The 22,238-nt window shown below is 36.2% G+C and overlaps 1 protein-coding gene across 2 annotated transcripts; it reads left to right on the forward strand.

The window, feature by feature from the left end:
* Positions 1 to 443: 443 nt before the first annotated feature.
* Positions 444 to 20,740, forward strand: cd44b (CD44 molecule (IN blood group) b). 2 transcript variants are annotated; one of them, XM_073868338.1, is made up of 9 exons: positions 444 to 571; positions 2,396 to 2,507; positions 14,391 to 14,556; positions 14,683 to 14,816; positions 14,900 to 14,992; positions 16,840 to 17,094; positions 17,188 to 17,235; positions 17,379 to 17,457; positions 19,652 to 20,740. In XM_073868338.1, exons 2-9 carry the CDS (start codon positions 2,441 to 2,443, stop codon positions 19,782 to 19,784), a joined length of 975 nt encoding a protein of 324 aa, XP_073724439.1. In that variant the 5' UTR covers positions 444 to 571; positions 2,396 to 2,440; the 3' UTR covers positions 19,785 to 20,740. The 2 variants fall into 2 exon arrangements, with proteins under 2 accessions (XP_073724439.1, XP_073724440.1); XM_073868339.1 differs by lacking the exon at positions 2,396 to 2,507 and having other exon boundaries at positions 447 to 571.
* The last annotated feature ends 1,498 nt before the right edge of the window (positions 20,741 to 22,238 follow it).

Raw genomic sequence — 22,238 nt, forward strand, 5'->3', positions numbered from 1 at the left:
AACGATAGGTTTTGTATTTTAGTATACAAACAATTCAGAAATACTCAATCAGTACAAGCAAACAGTACCTAGGCTATCAATCACATCCAAGGGTCAGTGATATACTGACCAGAGGTGGACAGCAGTGAAGTGTTTTTACTTTCTACTTGTAAAACAGCAGGCTTTTGCCAGCCTGTTTTCAGGCAAAATTTAAAATTAAACCGGGTTCGTACCCGAAGGGGAGGGTTAAAAACTGGGAAAAATGATGGCACTACTCGCAGGTGTAAAAGTTAGGTAGTATTTATTTACAGTGCTTGAGGTGAAGACAGTCACAAAAAAAAAACAAGAACTACACAAATAGATTGATTTACAAATTGCTTACGGCACCACAACTGCATATAATTATAAACATTTCCATGATACCCCTTTAAAACATTAAAATGGACTCGTCATCTTTCAGCTGCTTTGCGCATGCGTCAGATGACACCGGCTCTAATTAGCCAGGCCGCTGGGAAGCGCTCGAGTTTGGCTGGCCGATGGCAACACACAGCTGAAAGACTGAATGGATAGACGCCAACAAACACAGGACAAAGTAAGTTTAAACACCACATAAGACACAACAAGACAACCAAAAAGGAAATCAATCCCAAAAGTAAAGTGTATGTAGTGTTTGTTGCCGATGGCAGCACGGTCTGGGGATGGAAAATGACGTGGATGTGTGTGTGTGCGTGTATGCCTGTTGGTGAGCTAAAGCGGACGTGTGCACCCGCACCGCCTCAGCGGGGTAAACTGAGGGAATGTGTGTGAAGAAATATGTGTGTAGGAATGCTGCCCGATCCGACAAAGAAGGGCTGCTCCGTCACACTACTTAAGTACATTTTTCAAATAGCTGTACTTTATCTGTGTTTTTCTATGAAAACATGTACTTCACTACATTACAAAGCATTAGTGATGCGCGGGTCATCTCTTAACCCGTGGGTCCCGCGGGTAACCGCGGGTCGGGTTGGGGCGGGTAAAGAAATTGTAACTTTAATGCGGGGCGGTTGGGGCGGGTCATTAAAAACAAAATTAAAAAACTGATATGTTGCATCTAATTCCCTGTAGCATATATATTAAATATTTGGGAATATATATTTTTACATTTTATTACATTCTTTGATAAGATTAAATTACATGGCAATATGGCAACGTAACTTCCGCAATAGCGTAGATTTAATGAAACAAACTAGAAAGAAAATTACAATAGTATCAGAAGCATATATCAGCACAACGCTGCCTCTCTCTCTCTCTCCTCGTTCCCTCGCGCGCGTGCACGCGCACACACACTGGGCACGTGCATCAGCTCATGCATGAAGGCAAGAATACGATGCGATTGCATCCTTGTAAATTTCAGAAGTTTACACGACTGAGCTGCAGCGGGCAGGCATAAGATTTATAAAAACACATATGAGAAGAAAGGCACAGCAACTAAAAAAGACTTACGTGTTTCACAATTACTCATAATAGCTACCAATTTTCTCGTGGAGGCATGGAGCAGCATGAGAATACACAGTTAACTTATGTGCGATCTACCGGCATTGCCTTTGCAATCGATTTGGACACCCCTGGTTTATCATTCTCCTATTTCTATATTAATATGACCATGCTGGTATCAATGGCTCATTCGTGTATGTTGTTGCCAGTTTACAGGGCGATGTAATCTAATGGCTGTTTGTTTCCAAGCACTTTTAGGCTGAAATAACGTCTCTTTTTATTTACATTACAAATGCCTATGTCTATTTTAATGGTCGCGGGTGATGGGCGGGTTGCAAAAATAGAAACAGTGTTGCGGGGCGGGCCAAATATTTAATTAAAGCCGGACCCGCGGGTTGGAGAAAACGCCGACCCGTGCATCACTACAAAGCATATTATCATACTTTTAACTCCACTTATAATAAATAATAAACTAAAAAAGCTTATAATAAAAAAGCTTATAAATACAAGTTTTTGTTTTATATTTAAGTTTTATTAGTTTAATATATAAAAATCTAGTACTTCCTTACTGAAATAAAACTTTTACTTATTTTACTTGAGATAAAGTAAAAGGGCACTAGATTTTTTAGAGAATATTAAATGAAATTGTAGTGTAAAAATTAAGTGGAATAAAAAAGTGTGATATTATAAAGTTTTCAAGTATCTATATACTGTACTGTACTTAAATAGAGTAAAAATAACTCTGATACTGATTAATGTAAATATAATACACAGAGTCTCTCTATAAACACAACAGACAACATAGAAAGTGAATAGGGGAAGTGTACTCTAAGCTAAATTCGAGTGGATTATGAAGAAGGAAGGGAGGTTTAGAAGGGTGTGACCATACATACCATCATCTCCACTGATCTACATTCATTCTCTCTCTATTAATGCTCTGAAGTTTCAAGCCTGTCGTTAACTCTCCATTCAAACACACACTATCAGGATGTGGATGATATTTTCGGGAATCGTCTTTGGGTTGCTGTCCCTCTCCAGTTCAGACAATCCAACAGGTATGAAAACTATTTTGATTGAAAATATAAAGTGTAGACTGTGTGTAGACTTGTGTAAGAAGTTAAAAGAGGGTTGCAATGGTACTTCTCTGTATCACTATATGATCTATACAGTACATGTTGATTTTTACAGTTATGTAATACATCATACACTTACAGTATATACTTACTGTGTAATTACAAGATGCCAGGTATTTACCAATGTATGGTAACCCATACTTTGGGTGGATCTCTGCATTTAACCCATCCAGTGAATAATGAACACACGCACATCCGGTGCAGTGGGCAGCTATTACTGAAAGTAGTGTTAAGGTGCCATGCGCAAGGGCACCACAGTCGCAACCCGCCAGTTGTGAGCTTCAAAGCGGCAACTCTCGGGTTAGCTCAAAACTCTCAACTCTGTCAACTGCCTGAGAGATATGGGCAAATCTGTGCTTGTGCATAATTTGTGTCTTTTCTTAAACAACTTGGTTTCTATCATTGAGGTTCACCATCACGGTTCACATATGGCTGAACTTCATTTTAAAATAAAGTGATAGGAGAGATTGCAGAACAGCAAAGAAATGAAACGTGTGATTATCACATTGTTTGTCTTTAACTAACACCTCTCTCTTTTACTTTGATTTACCTCTGCGGGGGATTTTGAGGTAATTTTCAGAAAATGAAAGTGAATGTAGGATGTGTGTGCATGTTTTGAGGGAATGGTGTTAAATGCTCGGTTGGTTTACTGCCTGTGAGTTTTAACTAAACTTACTCATAACATCCTGTTAATATTTCCTCACACACACATCCCTACAGACTCACAGAAACAAATGTGCTCCACTGAACAGTTTCTCTATAGAGACATTAACGTCTCACATCATACAGTAGGAGAGAAATGAAAGAAAAAAGCTGCTCCACAGTTTTATCTACATAGATGTCATGCTGTAATGACTGAATGAAGATCAATATAATTAGAAATATTTTCCTGCTATTGAGAAATATTTAAAAATGGAAAAAGTGTAAACGTATATTTTTTTTAGCAAATTAAGTCAGATTGTTAATAGTGAATTAATCTGATGTCACCTCCATTTTAGACTCTACTACAATATCCTCATATGAGCTTTAGTCATTTATACTTGACGTGCTGTACCACTGTCTTTAAAACAACAGGGGGCGATGAAGCGCAATGTCCTCTAAAGCCTACTTGGGGATGCGTAGGCATCACTTCAAAAGTTTGGGGGGGATGAAATGGCTAGTGTTATATCTGTTTTTACCCTTGTGTAAATCATACATTTTTTTGCTTTATATGCTTTAAAAATACAACAGCTTGCCACTGGGAGAGTACCCTGTAGTTAGGTATTAGGTAGGATTATGGGATACGGAATATGGTCATGAAGAATAAGGAATTAATATATGCTTTCTAAGTAGCCTACTACTAAACAGCCAATATACAAGCTTATAAACGATAGCTGAGTAGTTGTTCTTCATACTAATTTGTTACATATTTTTTCTATATATTACTAATTACACTTTTTTTATGATTGGCCCATATACGTGAGCAATAAGGTACTAGAGGCTGTGCTGTGTCGTGAATAAGTAATGACTGAAGGGCGTTGTTAGGCACGACGTGAAGCGGATTCAGCTTATTCACGATACAGCACTTGCCTCGAGTACCCTATTGCTTTTATAAAATGGTTACCACACAATAATAAAGTAAAAAAATATATTAGTGCAACTTTCATAAAGTTAAGTCAATAAAAGCATTTCTTCTGCTAGAAAGAAATAGTCCCTGACCGTCAACAACAACGTTCTAATGTGTAATATGCATGAAATCTCAAATAAAAACAACAAACCATTCACAATCTTTGCGAAGGGCGCAGGGATAAATAGAAACGTTAGGTGAAGCAGTTTTATCCGTGTTTTATCGTGAATAAAGCACAGCTATTGACCAATCAGAATCAAGGATTGGAATTAACCGTTTTATAAAATCCTACAAACACTTATGTATTCGTAGATTTTATACAATGTATAAAAATGCAATAGCAGACAGGTGTTAAAAGCCACATCTGACAAACCTAGGGTGTCTGTTTCTTGCTCATTATTGACAACATATAAAAACTTAAAATTAGTGCAATAATGAAAGAACACCCCATAAATTACTTAACACTGGGCAACACAATTCGGATACCACATGCTTACGCTGCTTGACATTTTCGTTAAAAAAAGAGTGAAAAGAGTTTTTTAACACTTTGAACTCATCGCAACCTCTATGAATGTTGAATACAGTGCAGACCACGGATGCTAGCTATGGCATGTGACCTCAGGTGTTTCTCAATGTCAAGGATACTTCCTTGGGAGGACTGGTTTTTCCATGTCACTTCCTTCAGAGGCTGGTTTTTCCATGTCACTTCCTTCAGAGGCTAGTGCACGTGATTGCGTCATTAAGTCAGTGAAAAGGTCTGCTTTCGGTGCTGCGCGCATAGGATTGTGGGTGATTTGAGAGCATGAAGAGCGCGAAGGATACACATATGCATCCTTTCCTGTATGTGGGATATTTTTGAAAGAAGGACTCAGTCCTTGGTTTAAATTCCAAGGATCCTAAACATTGGAACAGTCCTTCGACAGATGCCGATGACGTAGCATCCTCGAAATTTTGGCTTCCGAGGATCCTTCTTTGACAGAGAAAAACCTCTCATGTTTCCTAGTGCGTTTGATGATGACATGAAAAGTGAGTAACTGATTGCCATGGAAACTTGAACGTCATGTACACTGTAAAAAATAAAAAGTTGACTTAACTTAAATTTTCAAGGCAACTTGCTGCACAGCTTTTTTGAGTTTACTCAACTCTTGGATGATGTAGTTCACCTAACTGAATTTACTGAGTAATGTCAACTTACACCAAAAAGATGAACCAACTTAAACTGATTAGGTAATAAGCAAATGTCTATGTTTACTCAACTAGTGACTAAGTTGGGTAAAGAGTAATTTAGTATATCCAAATTTAACTAATCTACATGTTTTGGACTGTACACAGAAAGGTCTCATAAACAAAGTCTTTGTCTGGCTGTGAGGCAACAATGATGTGTGCTAACTCATTGTGCTGCCCTCTACACTGAACACACACTTCTCAATCATGGTAACAATGAACAAACATAATTCTTTAAAAATTACTCTAAATACAACATATAACTAACATTAACAACATAAAAACATAAATAAATACAGCAAACATTAAAACAGTCATCTTTTTTAGTGAATATAAACCAAAGAAGTGAACATGTCGCAATGCATGCTGGGAACCATTCCAACCATTGTTTTTTTTAATTGCTTGTTCAGATTACTCAGTTTGGCAAGTTGGGTGAACGAATTGGACAAAAACGTATACATCTAAGTCCAGTCAACAAAACAATATTTGTTAGCTGAATGATTATGCTCTTTTCATTCAGTGAACACAAAATAATCAATTGACGCCCTTCAACAAAGAAATCTTTGTTCAAGTTACTTAATGTTCTTTGTTGAATGAACATTTAAAGTTGGATTTTTTACAGTGTATAGACTATCTTGTCTCTTTGAATTTTAAATCATTTTGCATTTATATACATTGCTCCAGTAAGTTTTCCAGTTGATTAATGCAAGGGGTCTCAGATTAAGTCAGTACGGTGGCCCTGAATTGCAAACCACAACAACAAATTACTAAACAACAACAACAAATTAAGAAACTACGTACAACAAATAAAAAAACACTACAACAAATTAAAAAACACCACAACAAATTAAAAAACACTGCAACAAATTAAAAAACAACAAATTAAAAACACTACAGCAAATTGAAAAACACTACAGCAAATTAAAAAACACTACAAAAAAACCCCACAACAGCAAGTTAAAAAAACACTACAACAAATTAAAAAACACTACAACAAATTAAAAACACAACTACAAATTAAAAAACACTACAACAAAATAAAAAACATAACAAAATAAAAAACACAACAGCAAGTTAAAAAAACACTACAACAAATTAAAAAACACCACAACAAATAAAAAAACACTACAGCAAATTAAAAAAACACTACAACAAATAAAAAAAATTAAAAACACAACATCTGTTTTTTTTATTTGTTGTAGTGTTTTTTAATTTGCTGTAGTGTTTTTTTATTTGTTGTGGTGTTTTTTAATTTGTTGTTGTTGTTTAGTAATTTGTTGTTGTGATTTGCACTTTAGGGCAAAACACTAAAAAGACGTTCAAAATCAAATCCTAAAGATCAGGACTATGGACTATCACAATGCTTTAAAATACTCTTATAAAATAACTATATTAAGGATGTGCAAAAATAGTGAAATATTCAAAAATTCGATCAGCAATAATTATTCTAAAAGAAAAAATGCTATTGACATGATGTGTTAATTTGTTCATTTGAATGTTCAAGTTTTTATGCGTCACCGAAGGGTTTAGGAATAGTGTCACAAGTCCTGTCTAAGGCTATGTTTACACGTGGGCGGCTATTTTCATAAACGGACATTTCAAGCTCTCCGGTTTCAAAAATAATATCGTGCACACATGTCAGTTTTCAGAAAATTGTTTATGTACACGTACCCGTGCATATATGCCGTCAAGAGAAGCTCAAGCTCACGTAAGCCAATCACCGGCAGCGCTGGTGGTGACGCGAACTGGTTCTTCATGTTGGAGGGAAGAGCTGTTGCAGTAGGTGATCGATGACGTCAAAGTATCGCGAGAGCGAGTTGAGGAATCACACGTAGAGGTCTAATTTTGAATCGCTCTCGCGGTACTTTGACATCATCCGTCTGTCGGTTCTTGCAGCGCCGCATGAAGTCAAACACGCGTAAAATTGCTGACCTCCGAGCACTCGTCTTTGCTCCTCGACCTAATGGAGCAGCTGAAGTTTGCAAATACAAACACACGAAACGAGTTTGCACGAACATAAATGTGATCTTGGAAGCGTTCAGAGTAGCAGTCACATGTAAACATGGGTCGCACCTTTGACGTAGGTGCCAGATCTGGCGCATACTCTGTGACGTTGCCTGCTTAAACATCCGTTTGTCTCACTTTACATGCAACCGTGCAACCGAAGATTTTCAAGATCTCCACTCTGGCTGGAGTTTTTAGAAACAATCGGTTTCAGAGGCGAGTTCTCCGTTTGCGTGTAAACGAGGGGCACAAACGAAGGTAAATCTCTCAGTTTTTAAAAATAACCACACTCTAAAAAAATTCCGTAAAAAAACGGACAAAGTACTGTGTAAATATGAAGGAATTTTCCGTATTTATGTTTTACAGGCATTTATCCGTTTTTTTTTTAATAACATGTTGCATTATGGGTGCAATAACCCCTGCTGCAATCATTCACTTTTGCCTCTCTATCACCATCTCTGTTTGAAACCTAAAACTACAACTTGCTTGCAGAGTTATTTTCTAACATGGATGATGTTTAACTTCTAACCAAATGCTGTCAGAACAAGATACAAGTGTTAAACTATTCCAACATCCACACATGTGATTTAGTAGACAAATCTTCTTTCTGACGTGACGTGTAAGTCAAATGGATATTTACCACAAAATTTATCACATTAAATCTCCAGTTTGTGTTTGTTTTAGATTCATTTGAAGTCACCACTATGGTGATTAGTGTTCCCTTTAGTTAGGCTTTTGTCCCTAGACCTTCCAGAACTGACTCTTCTCTTTTAACATTACAACAGTGTTTTTGCTTATAGCAATCACAACTTGTTTGTTGCTTGAGGAAAGATAATTTTTCTATGATGTCATAAACTTGGTTGTTTTTATGTTATGCTGCCTAACATTTAACTATGAAATGATGAAATTGATTGTCACCATTGTTGCGTTTCATAGGCAGATTGAAGTGTCCCTAAAGACTACGGAAAATGTTCTGTAAATCTACGGACAATGTTCTATAAATCTACAGAATGTTCAGTTTTTGAATAAACGGAAATGTCTGTAAACATAACGGAAAAGGTACCGGTAATTTTCTGCCAGGACATTATCCGTTTTTTTACGGATTATTTTTTTAGAGTGCATGTACGTGTAAACAGAGCCTAAGTCTACCCTTTTTTAGTGTGCCTTGTTCTTTTGTTGCTCGTCCCCCTTGTTTGTTGCTATGGACATTGACTGATTCCCCACTCTCTCCTTGTTTGCTGTCATAGTGATTCATTGTCTCTGCTTTGTGATTGGTTCTTGTAATGTTTAAATACCCTGTCTGTTCATTGCATGTTTATCAGTTGTTGTTAATGTTTGCTGCCCATGTGCCTGCCCTATTTGGATTTTTAATAAAACTCTAAGCTGCATTTGAAGAGTTTTGTTGCAAAACGAGATAACCACTGTTTTTATAATTGTTCAGAAATCTCTTTTTTTGGTTGTGCATTCCAATTAATATTAATGCAACTGCAGCTGGTTTGTTTAAAAAATACAGCTAAGTAGCACCATAAAACAAAATAATAACATCATAACATAATAATAAACATATTTTGACAAAAATGTTAAAAAATCGATTTATCTCGTTTTGAAACGAAACTCTTCATTTGGATTCGCCACCTTGTCTTTCCTTCCTGTGACAAATACAGTACTTCTATAGAGTGCTCATTAATGCTTTTTCACTTCATTTGAACTTCATTTGTCTTCTACAGGAGTGTAATGTAAAATATGCATGTAAATGTTGGCGATTCAGATTGCAGACTAATTATAAAGTCTGCAATAAAGTTTTTTTTGTCTTTTGTCATTGCATGACTAAGTTTAATTGCAGTTGCAAGCCATATTCTTATTATAAACAACTATTGAGTGTGATAACCATCAGAAACAAAAGCTAAATCAAAGCTAATCAATAGTAAAATAGTAATCTACAGTTTAGAAAGTACTGAAATACTCTGAGTAGTTTGCCAGAATAACACTTTTGACAAAAGAGCAAAATACATAAATATGAGAATATCTATCTAAAATGTTCCAGTTACATATGAACAGCTCAGGGCTGCGTTCTCCGATAACGTTGTCTCTTAGCGCGCAACGAAGACTCAAAAGGTACACCTTAACTACAGGTATACCTTTCCTACGTGTGTTCTCCGACCTATACCTTAGGCTGTTGCTTAAGGTAAACCTTCTTACGTTCGACCTTAGCGGGTGCTGGCCATGCGGAGGTGCTGAATAGGTTGATATCGATTGCTCGACAATCAATTATTCACTACATGTAATAGGTTTTTTTGCGTTGAGATAGCGGTGTTCTTTATTAAAGAAACATTTTCGAAATAGTTCAAGTTAAATTTATTAGGAATATCTGGTAAAAATATTTCAAATTGCAAACAACTAAATTCAACCTTCTATATTTTATATCAAACCCGTGCAAAACCCGCAACTTTATTTTCAAACGTATCATATTTAAACTGCTCCAATTCATCCGCTATGCCTTCACTTGAAAGGATCATTTATATTAGGGGTTCCCAATAAGTGCGTTCGTTGCACAGGGAAATAAAGTGGGCCGTGCAAGTACTTGGTTGTGCATTACACTTAAAATATATAAAAACAAACTGTTGTTGTTCATTAGTTCACGCGTTTATTGTGCTTGGACAGTGGATGCGCAAGCAGCATCGTTAAAATGCGGATAAAGCTTAATGGACGCATTTCTGGAGCCTGTCTGTCTACCTCAAATATAACACATTAAATATTATATAATAGCCTATATAAATATATATTATGATTACTTTAGATTTTAGCTTTGATTGGTTTTAATGTGGAAATTGTGTTGACCTTAGGAGACTATACAAGCAAGTGTGCAGTTTATTTTGAATGTTTATAAAGAATATGCAGTTGCCTCAAAGTTATAAAACATTAAAAAAATTTGATGCAAAGTCGAATTAACATTAACAATCCTAATTAGTTTTTTTATTTTACCCGATTTATTTATGCAGCTAAAATACTTGCCGGTAGACTAAGATTTAACGGATATGAAATGCACAAATGAAATAGTAGGATTCGCTGTATAGCTGCAGTTTCACCAAATAGTTTCTTAATCATGTAGCATTTAATAGTTCACAGCTGATGTCCCTTTTAAAAACATAATTAGAAATCTAACAACCATCAATGTAATGATGTCTAATTATGTGAATGTTTTATTCTTTAAATATAAAAATATTTGACGCAGAGTGTATTGCATCTTTTTTTTTTTTTTTTACAAATAATTAGTTATATAGACTGCAATGTAAGCTTTTATGAAAGTGATGGCCCCTAGTGGAGTCATGTGGGATAAGGTATAGCTAAGAGTGCTCCAGACCAACCTTCCGAACGATCGACTTACAGAAGTGATACGTAACTAAGAACGTTTCGGGAAACAATAAGGTACAGCTTAAGGTACAACTTAAGAACGACGTAGCGTTAAGGCAGTTTCGGAGAACGCAGCCCAGAACCAAAAGCCATGTAAGTGCGTCTAACATGTTTTCTTGTAAATGAGCAGTTTTTATCAGATTCTTAAAGGTTCCATTCTTTCTGTGTTTTTGAAGCTTTGATTGTGTTTACCGTGCGCAATATACCATGTGTTCCTGTTTCACGTGTAAAAAAACGCTGTATTTTTGTAATTTATTTAATCTGTTTAGCTCTTGTTTTCACTGTCCTCAAAACGGTCTGATGTCTTCCTTGTTCTATGAAATCCCTCCTTCAGAAATACGTAATCAGTTCTTATTGTGTAGTTTGTTTAGTGTGTTGTGAGCATCTTAGCTTGCCGTTAGCTTATCTGGTGACTGATGGATTTCTGTGGGTGGAGTTTAATCAAAAAACTGTTTGACTGACGTCATTAAAGCAGGAAGTAGAGGGCTGTAGTCCAAACCGGCCGTTCGCTGTAGGCTTTGAAAGGCAAATTCTTTTAAAGAAAATATATCGCCTGGCAGTGAACTTTGAGCTTCATCATTTTACAACTATTATTTATGCCGGTGGTTCTCAAACTTTTTCAGCGCGCGGTCCCCCTTGCGTATGGCACATTCCTTCGTATGACAAATTTTTTTTTCTAAAACTCAACTTTTAATTAAGCAAAACATATTGAATGATACAAAGTAGTGTTGTTGGTTAATAGCCTTATTTTTTTAGGGTTTAATTGCACAGAATTTATGATAAATTGTTTTTATTTTATAAAATGTCATAAAACTGGGCCCCCCCTGCCACCATCTCGCGGCCCTAGTTTGAGAAACACTGATTTATGCTACTATAGCAACATTACACACTAACAAGGGTTTACAAAATGGGGATCAGAAAGAATGTGACCTTTAATGGATTCTGCCAACATGTTTTTGAATGGACTAAGGCTGTGATTAAGCAGAACTGAACTTTGCAGCAAAAGTTTTTTATGAACGTATACTGTAGTATCTACCATCAAGAGAATTGTGACGAGAGCATTCGGTTAATATTCTGTGGCTTCTAGAAGCGTTTGCATCTGAGTTCCTCATGTAACCTCCTTCCCTGATAAAAACACTGCGGTGTGTAATGACACTAAGGGTTTGTTCTTGTGAGTCCTGAAAATAACGTGCACTGACAGATCTTAAAATGTGACAGCGGCATTGATATGTCTCAAGATACACATTAGTAACGTATTTATCTAAGATATGTTAGTGCGTAAACATCTTAATGTTACTAAGGCATAGTCCTGGCTTTAGCTAGGCCTTGACTGTGAAACCAGACCTTGGCAGATGTCATTTCTAAATAGCATATTTTATGATTACAATCTCTGTTCACATTTATCTTGATCTGAAGGGGCTGGACAGTTCCAGTAAACTCGCCCATGTTGCCCACTTTGTTAACAAATCAACAGTTTCTCTCACTGTTTTATGGTTATACAGTGGGGCAAAAAAGTATCTAGTCAGCCACCAATTGCCCAAGTTCTCACACCCAAAAAGATGAGAGAGGCCTGCAACTCCCGTCAAAGGCACACGTCAACCACGAGAGACAAAATGAGAAAAAAATCCAGAAAATCACATTGTCTGATTTTTTAAGAATTTATTTGTAAATTATGGTGAAAAATAAGTATTTGGTCAATAACAAAAGTTTATGTCAATACTTTGTTATATACCCTTCGTTGGCAATGACAGAGATCAAACGTTTTCTGTAAGTCTCCACAAGGTTTTTACATATTGTTGCTGGTAGTTTGGCCCAGTCCTCCATGCAGATCTCCTCTAGAGCAGTGATGTTTTGGGGCTGTCGCTGGGCAACACGGAATTTCAACTCCCTCCAAAGATTTTCTATGGGGTTGAGATCTGGAGACTGGCTAGGCCACTCCAGGACCTTGAAATTATTCTTACAAAACCACTCCTTCTTTGCCCGGGCGGTATGTTTGGGATCACTGCCATACTGAAAGATCCAGCCACGTTTCATCTTCAATGCCCTTGCTGACGAAAGGAGGTTTTGAGTCAAAATCTCACGATACATGGCCCCATTCATTCTTTCCTTAACTCGGATCAGTTGTCCTGGTCCCTTTGCAGAAAAACAGACCCAAAGCATGAGGTTTCCACCCCAATGCTTCACAGTAGGTATGGAGTTCTTTGGATGCAACTCAGCATCTTTCTCCTCCAAACACAAGAAGTTGAGTTTCTACCTAAAAGTTATGTTTTGGTTTCATCTGACCATATGACATTCTCCCACTCTTCTTCTGGATCATCCAAATGCTCTCTAGCAAACTTCAGACGGGTCCGAACATGTACTGGCTTAAGCAGGTGGACACATCTGGCACTGCAGGAATTGAGTCCCTGGCTGCATAGTGTGTTACTGATGGTAGCCTTTGTTACTTTGGTCCCAGCTCTCTGCAGGTCATTCACTAGGTTCCCCCATGTGGTTCTGGGATTTTTGCTCACCATTCTGGTGATAATTTTTACCCTACGGGATGAGATCTTGCGTGGAGCCCCAGATCGAGGGACATTATCAGTGTTCTTGTATGTCTTTCATTTTCCAATAATTGCTCTCACAGTTGATTTCTTCACACCAAGCTGCTTACCTATTGCAGATTCAGTCTTCCCAGCCTGGTGCAGGTCTACAATTTTGTTTCTGGTGTCCTTTGACAGCTCTTTGGTCTTGGCCATAGTTGAGTTTGCATTCTGACTGTTTTAGGTTGTGGACAGGTGTCTTTTATACTGCTAACAAGTTCAAACAGGTGCCATTAATACAGGTAACAAGTGGAGGACAGAGGATCCTCTTAAAGAAAAAGTTACAGGTCTGTGAGAGAAAGAAATCTTGCTTTTTTGTTATTGACCAAATACTTATTTTCCACCATAAATTGCAAATAAATTCCTAAAAAATCAGACAATGTGATTTTCTGGACCTTTTTCCTCACTTTGTCTCTCACAGCTGAAGCGCACCCATGACGAAAACTACAGGCCTCCCTCATCTTTCCAAGTGGGAGAACTTGCACAATTGGTGGTTGACTAGGTGCTTTTTTGCCCCACTGTATGTGGTTTATTGTTACAAGTCATGGGTTGGGACCTCAATATTTAACCAAGCTTTTAATTCCATATACTTCAAACTGTGATCTTCTGAAATCTTCTGGTCTTCTAATTGTTCTCTCAACTTGTCTAAGATTGATGGGGGACTGGGCTTTTTCTTCATAAGCTCCAAAACTTTGGATTTCTTTACCAATTGACATTGGGCAAGCTCTTGGTATTTTTAAATCTTAGCTTAAAACTGATTTCTGTAGGTTAGCTTTTAATTGATTTATTGCCTTTTTCTGTTTATTTTACAGTGTGTCTCTTTAATTTTAATCTGTTTGTGTGCTGTATCTTTGTTGTTTTAATTGTTTCTGTACAGCGCTTTGAGATGTACATTTAAAGGCACTATAAAAAACAAAGGTTATAATTATATTATTATTATCATAGAAAAGCATTATTGTTAATATGTTTATCTTCCGGTAGTGAAGTCACGTAGCTGCAGTTATATGGGAGTGTTTCATGTGGAGGGAAGAGCTCGCTACAATCTGACGTATGAAGATGCCAAGAGGTTGTGTGAACACCTATCAGCTACGATAGCACCAATGGACCAGCTGCAGAGAGCTTATAATGCAGGACTGCAGACGTGCAGGTTAGACATTAGTTATTCATCTACAAGTCCACCCAAACATATCTAGAGCCTTTTTATTTAGTATTATCATGTACAGTATATTGTGAGCATTGATTTTATTGTCATGTTTAAAACTTTTCTCTGTAGGTACGGCTGGATAAATAACAGTCAGCCGGTGATCCTCCGTCACAAGCCACATCAAATCTGCGCCGGCAACCAAATCGGCATTATGACTTGGGAGAAAACTCATCATGCTGACGCCTTCTGTTACGATGAAAACGGTCTGATTTGTGTGACTAAGCATGTGATGAACCTTGTAAATGTTCAGTTAACATTTTATTAATGAAACCAGTTTTATTTACAGATTTGTCAGGAAAAAACTGTTCAGCTAGGTCTGGGATTTATTTACCTGGATCTAAGAGTTTAAATACATCAGATGGTGACTCTGCATCTGCAGGTATGTTATTTCACAATAACATTTATAGTTCACATCTAGCAAGTTTTTGAAAATCGAGCTCAGATGTCATGGATGGTTTGTTATTATGAGTGTTTTTTTTAAATATAATTTATAATTCAATATTTATTTTTTCAGGTGCAGGTGTTGATAGGGGAATATAGAAATGTAGTATATAGACCGTTTCAGCAGTAACAACATAAACAAGTGGCTGTCGCGGTCCGCACGTAACTTCCGGTAAACTCCGCTAAGAATAAATAACAACAAAGTTCTTTAAACGTAATTTATTTATATAACAAGCAAAAAACAACACATAGATTACATAGGAAACCAAAACATTTGTTATTTTCGACGAGTTATTTGTTCAAGAGATCAGTTTAGCAACTAGTCAGACCATTAAAAAAACCAAACCAGAAGTAAGGTTCGGATCCAGACGTGTATCACATGCGTCCGATGAAACCGTCTATAAATAGATAACAGCATTGGTATCTGTTAGATATTTGATTATGTCAAAAGATTTATACAAAGGGACTTATATTACGATCAAGCTATGCATTATGCAGTACTTACGGTACATTCACTGGGAATTAAACCTTGCTATAGCACCATGAACTACAAGCACTACTATTTTTTTACTGACAGAAAGCTAAAACATATTTAATGTTTAAATAATTCATTTTAGCAATTACTAGAATTTGACATACATGTGGCAAAAATATTGGCACCCACAGTAAACATGAGTAAAGAAAGCTGTGAAAGAGAATCTACATTTCTTCTTTTAAGCTTAAAAAAATAATAAAAAACACAATAATATGTTTCATTCACTGAAAAAAATGATTCATTCAATTTACTCAATTTTTTAAGGTAAGTGGTTGCAATCAATTTATTTAAGCTACATTTAAACTAAAAAATTAGAAAGGCAAAATAAAACAAAAAAACTTTTGTTTAAATGTAGCTTAAATAAATTGATTGCAACCACTTACCTTAAAAAAATGGAGTAAATTGAATGAATATTTTTTTTCAGTGTTGAGGGGGTTTTACAATCTAAAATAAATATTTTTATCTAAAACACACTGGACACAATTAATGGTACCCTTACAGATTTTTATGAGCAAAATAGGTTACACTTAAGACTTTTTGTCTGCAACACCCTTAAATCTAAGGAAAACATAAGGATGAACTTAAGGGAAAATTACACTTAAGGTGCTTCATGCAACCGGGCACAGAGGCCCTAGACATCTTATTAAGATACATGGCTTCATGGATTATATAAAATACCAAAAGATAGAAAAGTCAAAATTTGACTAACTCTGCTAGAAATCTTATAATGGGTCATGGTTAAATCTTTTACCAAGACATTGGTTACAAACAAACATCAAAAACAACAAAAAATGGGTCACTGAGCAGAACATCAAGGTTCTGCTATAGCCATCCCAGTTCCCTGACCTGAACCATACAGAGGAAAAAGCAGCAATATATGTAGGGTTTGGAGAAATAATCTAAGATCAATTCAACCTCATCAGACATTATAATACAAGACTGTAAGCTTTTATCCTTGCAAATGGAGGTAGCATAGAGATTAAATAAAGGGGGGCCAATAATTGTGTCCAGTGTATATTTGAGAAAAAAAATACATTTATTTCATAATGTAATTTCCCCTTCACTTTCAATTTTTTTAATTCAACGAGACATATTTTAGTGATTTAAATTATAGCTTAAAGAAGAAACATTGTACAGTAATTTTCACAGCTTTCTTTGCTCATATTTACCAGCGGTGCAAATATTTTTGGCCACCACGGTATGTTTGACATGCACATACAATCTATTCTGAAAAAACTCTCATTTCACAGAAGACCAATCGAGTGTTGAAAGGACCGACCATGAAAACGCAACTGAAGTTACACATCTGGAGAACGCAACAACATCTGAGTCGACTACTGCAGTCTATTGGACCACTAATGGTTCTGCGTCTGTAAACACCTCACAGGGTTTTACAGAGAATAATGAGACTGATGAAACAGAACATCCACAGTCTACACCTGTAAAGCCTGATACAGATGCCACAAGGCCAAATGGGCCTCAGTCAGACAACAAAAATAACTCGGGTGAAGGCAATGAATCAAGTTACATTTATTTTAGTGGCTTACTTCTTTTACTTTACATTTGTCTTTACATTTTATTTTACTTTACTTTTACAGATGCCACAGAGCCGAATGTGCATCAGTCACCCATCAAAAAGAACTCAGGTGAAGGCAACGAATCAAGTCACATTTATTTTAGTGGCTTACTTCTTTTACTTTACATTTTACTGAACATTTTATTGTACTCACTACTTCCACAACTGCATTAATTATTAACTGATCTGAAAATGTCATTTTTTATTTTACAGATTGGCTGGTCATTTTAATTGTAATTTTGGCTGTTCTACTCATTCTGCTTGTATGTGCTCTGGTAGCAACCAGAAAAAGGTACATTTTATATTTACTAAAACCTACAATAGAAACACAAATACATGAAATGGTATTACAGGCCATGAAACAGCAATAGTTTTAATGGATTTTTATCTTGAAATTAACCTTTAACACCACAGGATTTCAGTGTACAAGTGATTCTTAACCAGAGGTATAAGTAGAAATCTGCTGGCAGCACATTCTTACTCTCAAGTTAACAGCAACTGCTACATGCACATTGACCTAATTTTTTAACATAAAAATCACAGACACTTTGAGAAATGGCCGATGGTTGGTCCATAGACAGCATAAACGACGCTCGGGACAGTTTGCATGCATTGTTTGGATGCCACATATCCAAAGTGCACAACCAGAAATCTGTATTTCAGGCTATGCACAATTAATGAATTTAATTATTGTTAACATGTTGCATTTCCTATGAAATGAGGTAAAAATGAGTAACATTATAAATTTGCCCTGTTATGTCTTAAGTGAACGTAAACAGCTGAGAAATAAAACAGATGTATAACAGTATATAATGCATGCATGTATTAGGTCTTAAAGCGACCAGTGTATGTGAGCGAAGAGGGAGAGATTTGAGTGAAGCACTGTGACCTGAGCAGTGTTGTGGGGTAATGTGCATCACGTAATATTATTACTTTTCTGAAGTAACAAGTAAAGTAACACATACCTTTATAAATGTACACGTTAATATTTAAGGGTTTTTTAAGTAATGCAAGTTACTTTTCAGTTTAATTAATTCAATAAAAAAAATACATGTAGAGTCATTATGAAATTATATAATGGGGTATAGTTTTGCAGTTATAACATGTTGAGGTATAAAACCAGTACCCTGCATGTCAAAAATAATAGTAAAATAGTAGGGGAGAACTGGGCCAAAGTAATGCAGGACGAAGTACAAGTAACAGAGTGATTTTCTCCGAGCCCTGATTACATTTGCATTCCAAACTATGACAGCATCTTTAGCACCCTTGACAAAACTGACAAATATCACATTATTTCGCCACCGTGTTGCACGTGTAGGTCCTGAAAGATGTTTTTGACCATGATGAGTAAATTCGTAAAGTGGTCAGCGTTGGTGTTTCTCATTTCATGTGTTACAGTACTAATAAATCTACAGGTTATTAAGTACTGTAACACACCCTGAAGTGTCACGCTGCTAATAGTGTTGCATTATGTTGAAAATGCATATTATTCTAATTTGATTTAATTTAATTTTCATATGGGTGGTTTCCCGGACAGGGATTAGACTAGTCCTAGACTAAAATAAATGTAAGAGCTGCCCAAACTGAAAACAACTTTCACTGATATATCTTAAAATATATCAGTACCCTTTTGTTTTGTCTCAAAATGCAAAAACATGCATACTAGTTAAATTATGATTTAGTTTGACAAAATAATTTTAAATGCATGGCCTAATAATTATTACATATCCCTGTATCAATCATCGGGTTGTAGGAAAGTAGGTTGTAATCTTTAAAAACAGCAAAATATACATACTGACTTGTGTCGGATGCTGATGAAGTATTTCGGTGTCCATTTTGTGTTAAGTGTAATTGTGATTCATTACCGCTGTTGGCATGTTGGCTTGCTTACTGGGAGACATTTGGGTTTTGATGAAGAGAATAATGCCCACTGGAGTCATGTGGATACAGCAACTTAATGATAGATCTTTGGTTTGGAGTTTGTAAGCAAATAAAGAAATGGTATACTTTTATAAAAATGTTTGTGTTCAGTGAGAATTTGAGAAAGTGAGAATTTGTGTGTGTTTATATTTCCATCTTTTTGGAAGTTTGTTTTCATTTGTCCATTTCTAGGCCAACAGAAGGCAACAGTAAGCACATGAAATGTATTGTTTTTGGCAACTCTTCTCAGCATCATGTCTCTTTCATAGATGAAATAATAGTTCATTTAATTGATAGATGTCAATGATCACAATTGTTGAAAGAGATACAAAAAGTTTTTTAAAATTGTCAATTTGAAATCTGGACTTCCTGTGTAAATGGAGATGTCTGGTGACTAAATTAGGTTACTTTAAATATGTCTGTAGCACAGACATATTTAAAGTAGCCTTATCTGATACCTTCAGGCAATTAATGATAACTCTTGAAAAATGTTATATGAAAATAGTTCTTACATGTCAAAGTTGTTAATGGGCTTTAGTAAATGTGCGTCTTTTTTCTTTCTACAGATGGTGTGGTAAAAAAAGAACTTTGATTATCACAAAAAAGAGCAGCAGTGACAAAAACGGTAGATCAGCATCATTCACTCAAAAGCAGGAGATGACCACGCTCATGAACACTGAAAAAAATCTCAGCGCATAACTTCAGAGTTTATTAACATCAATCTTGATAAGCCAACAGAGAAAATCCAGCAGCAATAAGAATGAGAACGAGAAAAGATCAAAGTGACATACAATAAATACACTGGAAGGAACAAAGAGGAAATCAGAAGCCCGAGTAGCTAAGAGATTGAGTCATACGCTGGTTTTAAGTGTTTTGGGAATTGTTTAGTTTAGACATTTTGTATTGAACTTTTAGCAACTTTGCTTACTTACATTATATGAGATTATTGTTTTGAGGATTGTATTTTGTATGTGGTAACACTTCACAACAGGTAATATAAAATCTTTTTCATTAACATTAGTCAAGTAAGAATAACACTGATTTTTTTTACTTTTTTAATCAGTGTTAATGTAAATACATTTGTTCATTGTTTCTTCGTGTGCATTAACTTATGTTAAGAGGCACTTTTAGTAAATTAATATTTCAACCAAGAATGAGCTCTCATACCTCTAATTGTCAGACCATCTTGACTTTGTACACCTGTTCACCAACAACCCTACTACAATTTCAGCGTCCTTTGCAGCACATTTACATGTCAGTACACAGTTTTCTCCAACCTTTACATGCAGTCTTTAGTCACAACTTCCACGTCTCATGTAACTTCTCATGTAGCATATGCAGGATGGACAATAGGGAAGTCAAAAAACCACTGAAGAATAAGAATCAGTGGCCCTTGAATCTGAAACAAGGAAATTTCAAAAGTGTTTTTCTTCACTGGTACATGGACATAGGCCGTTTCTCAATACCAAGAATGCCAATTTCGGACTTGCAAGTTCAGACTTAGAAGAACGAACTCCCGAGGACAGGAGGACACATCTGCAGTTATATTACAAATGGAACAGCAAAGTCTTGAGGTCATCATTCAGTCTAACCAATACGTGCAGCCCTGGCTATTTTTATTTTAATGTATTTTTACAACAAAACGATATACTGTATATGCAGTGTTTTCATTTTGCATTTTTTCATTTTGAAAATATGAATATGTGATTCAGGCAACACATGCATATGCTGATTAGCTTTAACCTCCTAAGACCCGAGATTTGGTTTGTATTTTTTCAGATTTCGTCCAGGTATTTGGTGGTTATGAAGAACTAATAAATATAATAACCAAATATTTTTGTTTGAACATGAAGCAGTCTAATTGTCCACTTTGTGTACAACAGGTTCCAGTTACACAGAATTAAGTGTTATGGTGCAAACAACAACAACAAAAAATGTGATGTCCATGTATGTGGAGGTTAATGTATTTATTACAAAATTAAATATGATATAAAAAACAACCATTTATTTGAATACTACAAAACATTTCTACAACATGAAATAAACACGAGAAAAAAATCCAGTTAAAGGAAAAAGGACATTTACTTCAGAGTTAAGATAGAAATATATATAATATTTGGTACTGCTCAAGGTTGCCCATAATCCCCAGCACTGTTCGCAATGGCTATCGAACCCTTGGTTGAGAACATAAAACAGACAGATAACATAACTGGTATCAATTTAGGTAAAATGAATATTAATTATTTGCTGACAATATGTTGTTGTTCTTAAGCAATGTGGATATTTCAATTCCGAGTGTAATCAATATAATGGGTCAATTTTCAAAAAATTCAGCTTATAAAATGAACAGTGGCAAAACAGAAATTTTGACTTCAGAAATAGTTAAACAATTTAAAGTACAAAGCTGTGAAATTAAATATTTAGGTTATTATATCAGTGCAAACAAAAAACAGTTGCATAAGAGTAATTTTTTAACATTAAAAGTTATGAAACATCACTTTAACATCAGTAAAAAAATAAAACAAAACATCTCTGGCTTCAAGAGTGGTCACTCCATCGAGACTGCATGCTCTCAGTAATTGAAGCCCTAAGGCAGGCATGAGCAGCCTCCATATCATCTCTACTGTCAGGGTTGGTGGTGGATGAACCCAAGTGCAGACAGCTCTCAACTCAAAAGACTTTTATTATTGAACAAAAACTCCCTCGAGGGGGTAAACAAGGCAAGAATGAAATAATAACAGGCATGACAAAACTAGACGGACTCCTGACGATGGTATCACATACACATACAAATACAGACAGAATGATCCGGCCATTCTTGAACCCAGCAGACAGCTCTGTTTTGGTTTTGTTACCTTGTTCAGTTCGTCTCCGTCGAGTGTTCCTGTCCGTCCAGTCCTGCCTCGTCCTGATGTCTGTCCAGTCCTGACCCATCCTGCCATTGTCTGTGGAGTCGTTGTTCCTGTGGCCGTGCAGTGAGCCCCGCGGGTGTGTTCCTGATCGGTGGCGTCTACGGTAAGGCTACTGATCGACGAACTTCGAGGGGGTGTTCATGTTCAGGGAGCTCCGCAGGACGGATCCGGGTCGACGAGCGCACCTGGAGTGGGCTGGACGGTGAGCCCCTCGGATAATTGCCGGGATGGTGAGATTCGC

The sequence above is a fragment of the Misgurnus anguillicaudatus genome, chromosome 6, assembly GCF_027580225.2.
Source record: "Misgurnus anguillicaudatus chromosome 6, ASM2758022v2, whole genome shotgun sequence".
In the NCBI taxonomy this organism is placed as follows: Eukaryota; Metazoa; Chordata; class Actinopteri; order Cypriniformes; family Cobitidae; genus Misgurnus; species Misgurnus anguillicaudatus.

Coding starts and splice junctions, on each gene's coding strand:
- cd44b (XM_073868338.1), top strand. CDS start 2,441: ATGTGGATGATATTTTCGGGAATCGTCTTTGGGTTGCTGTCCCTCTCC. Junction 14,557..14,682: donor GCAGGACTGCAGACGTGCAG/GTTAGACATTAG, acceptor TTTTCTCTGTAG/GTACGGCTGGATAAATAACA. Junction 17,095..17,187: donor AGACAACAAAAATAACTCGG/GTGAAGGCAATG, acceptor TTACTTTTACAG/ATGCCACAGAGCCGAATGTG.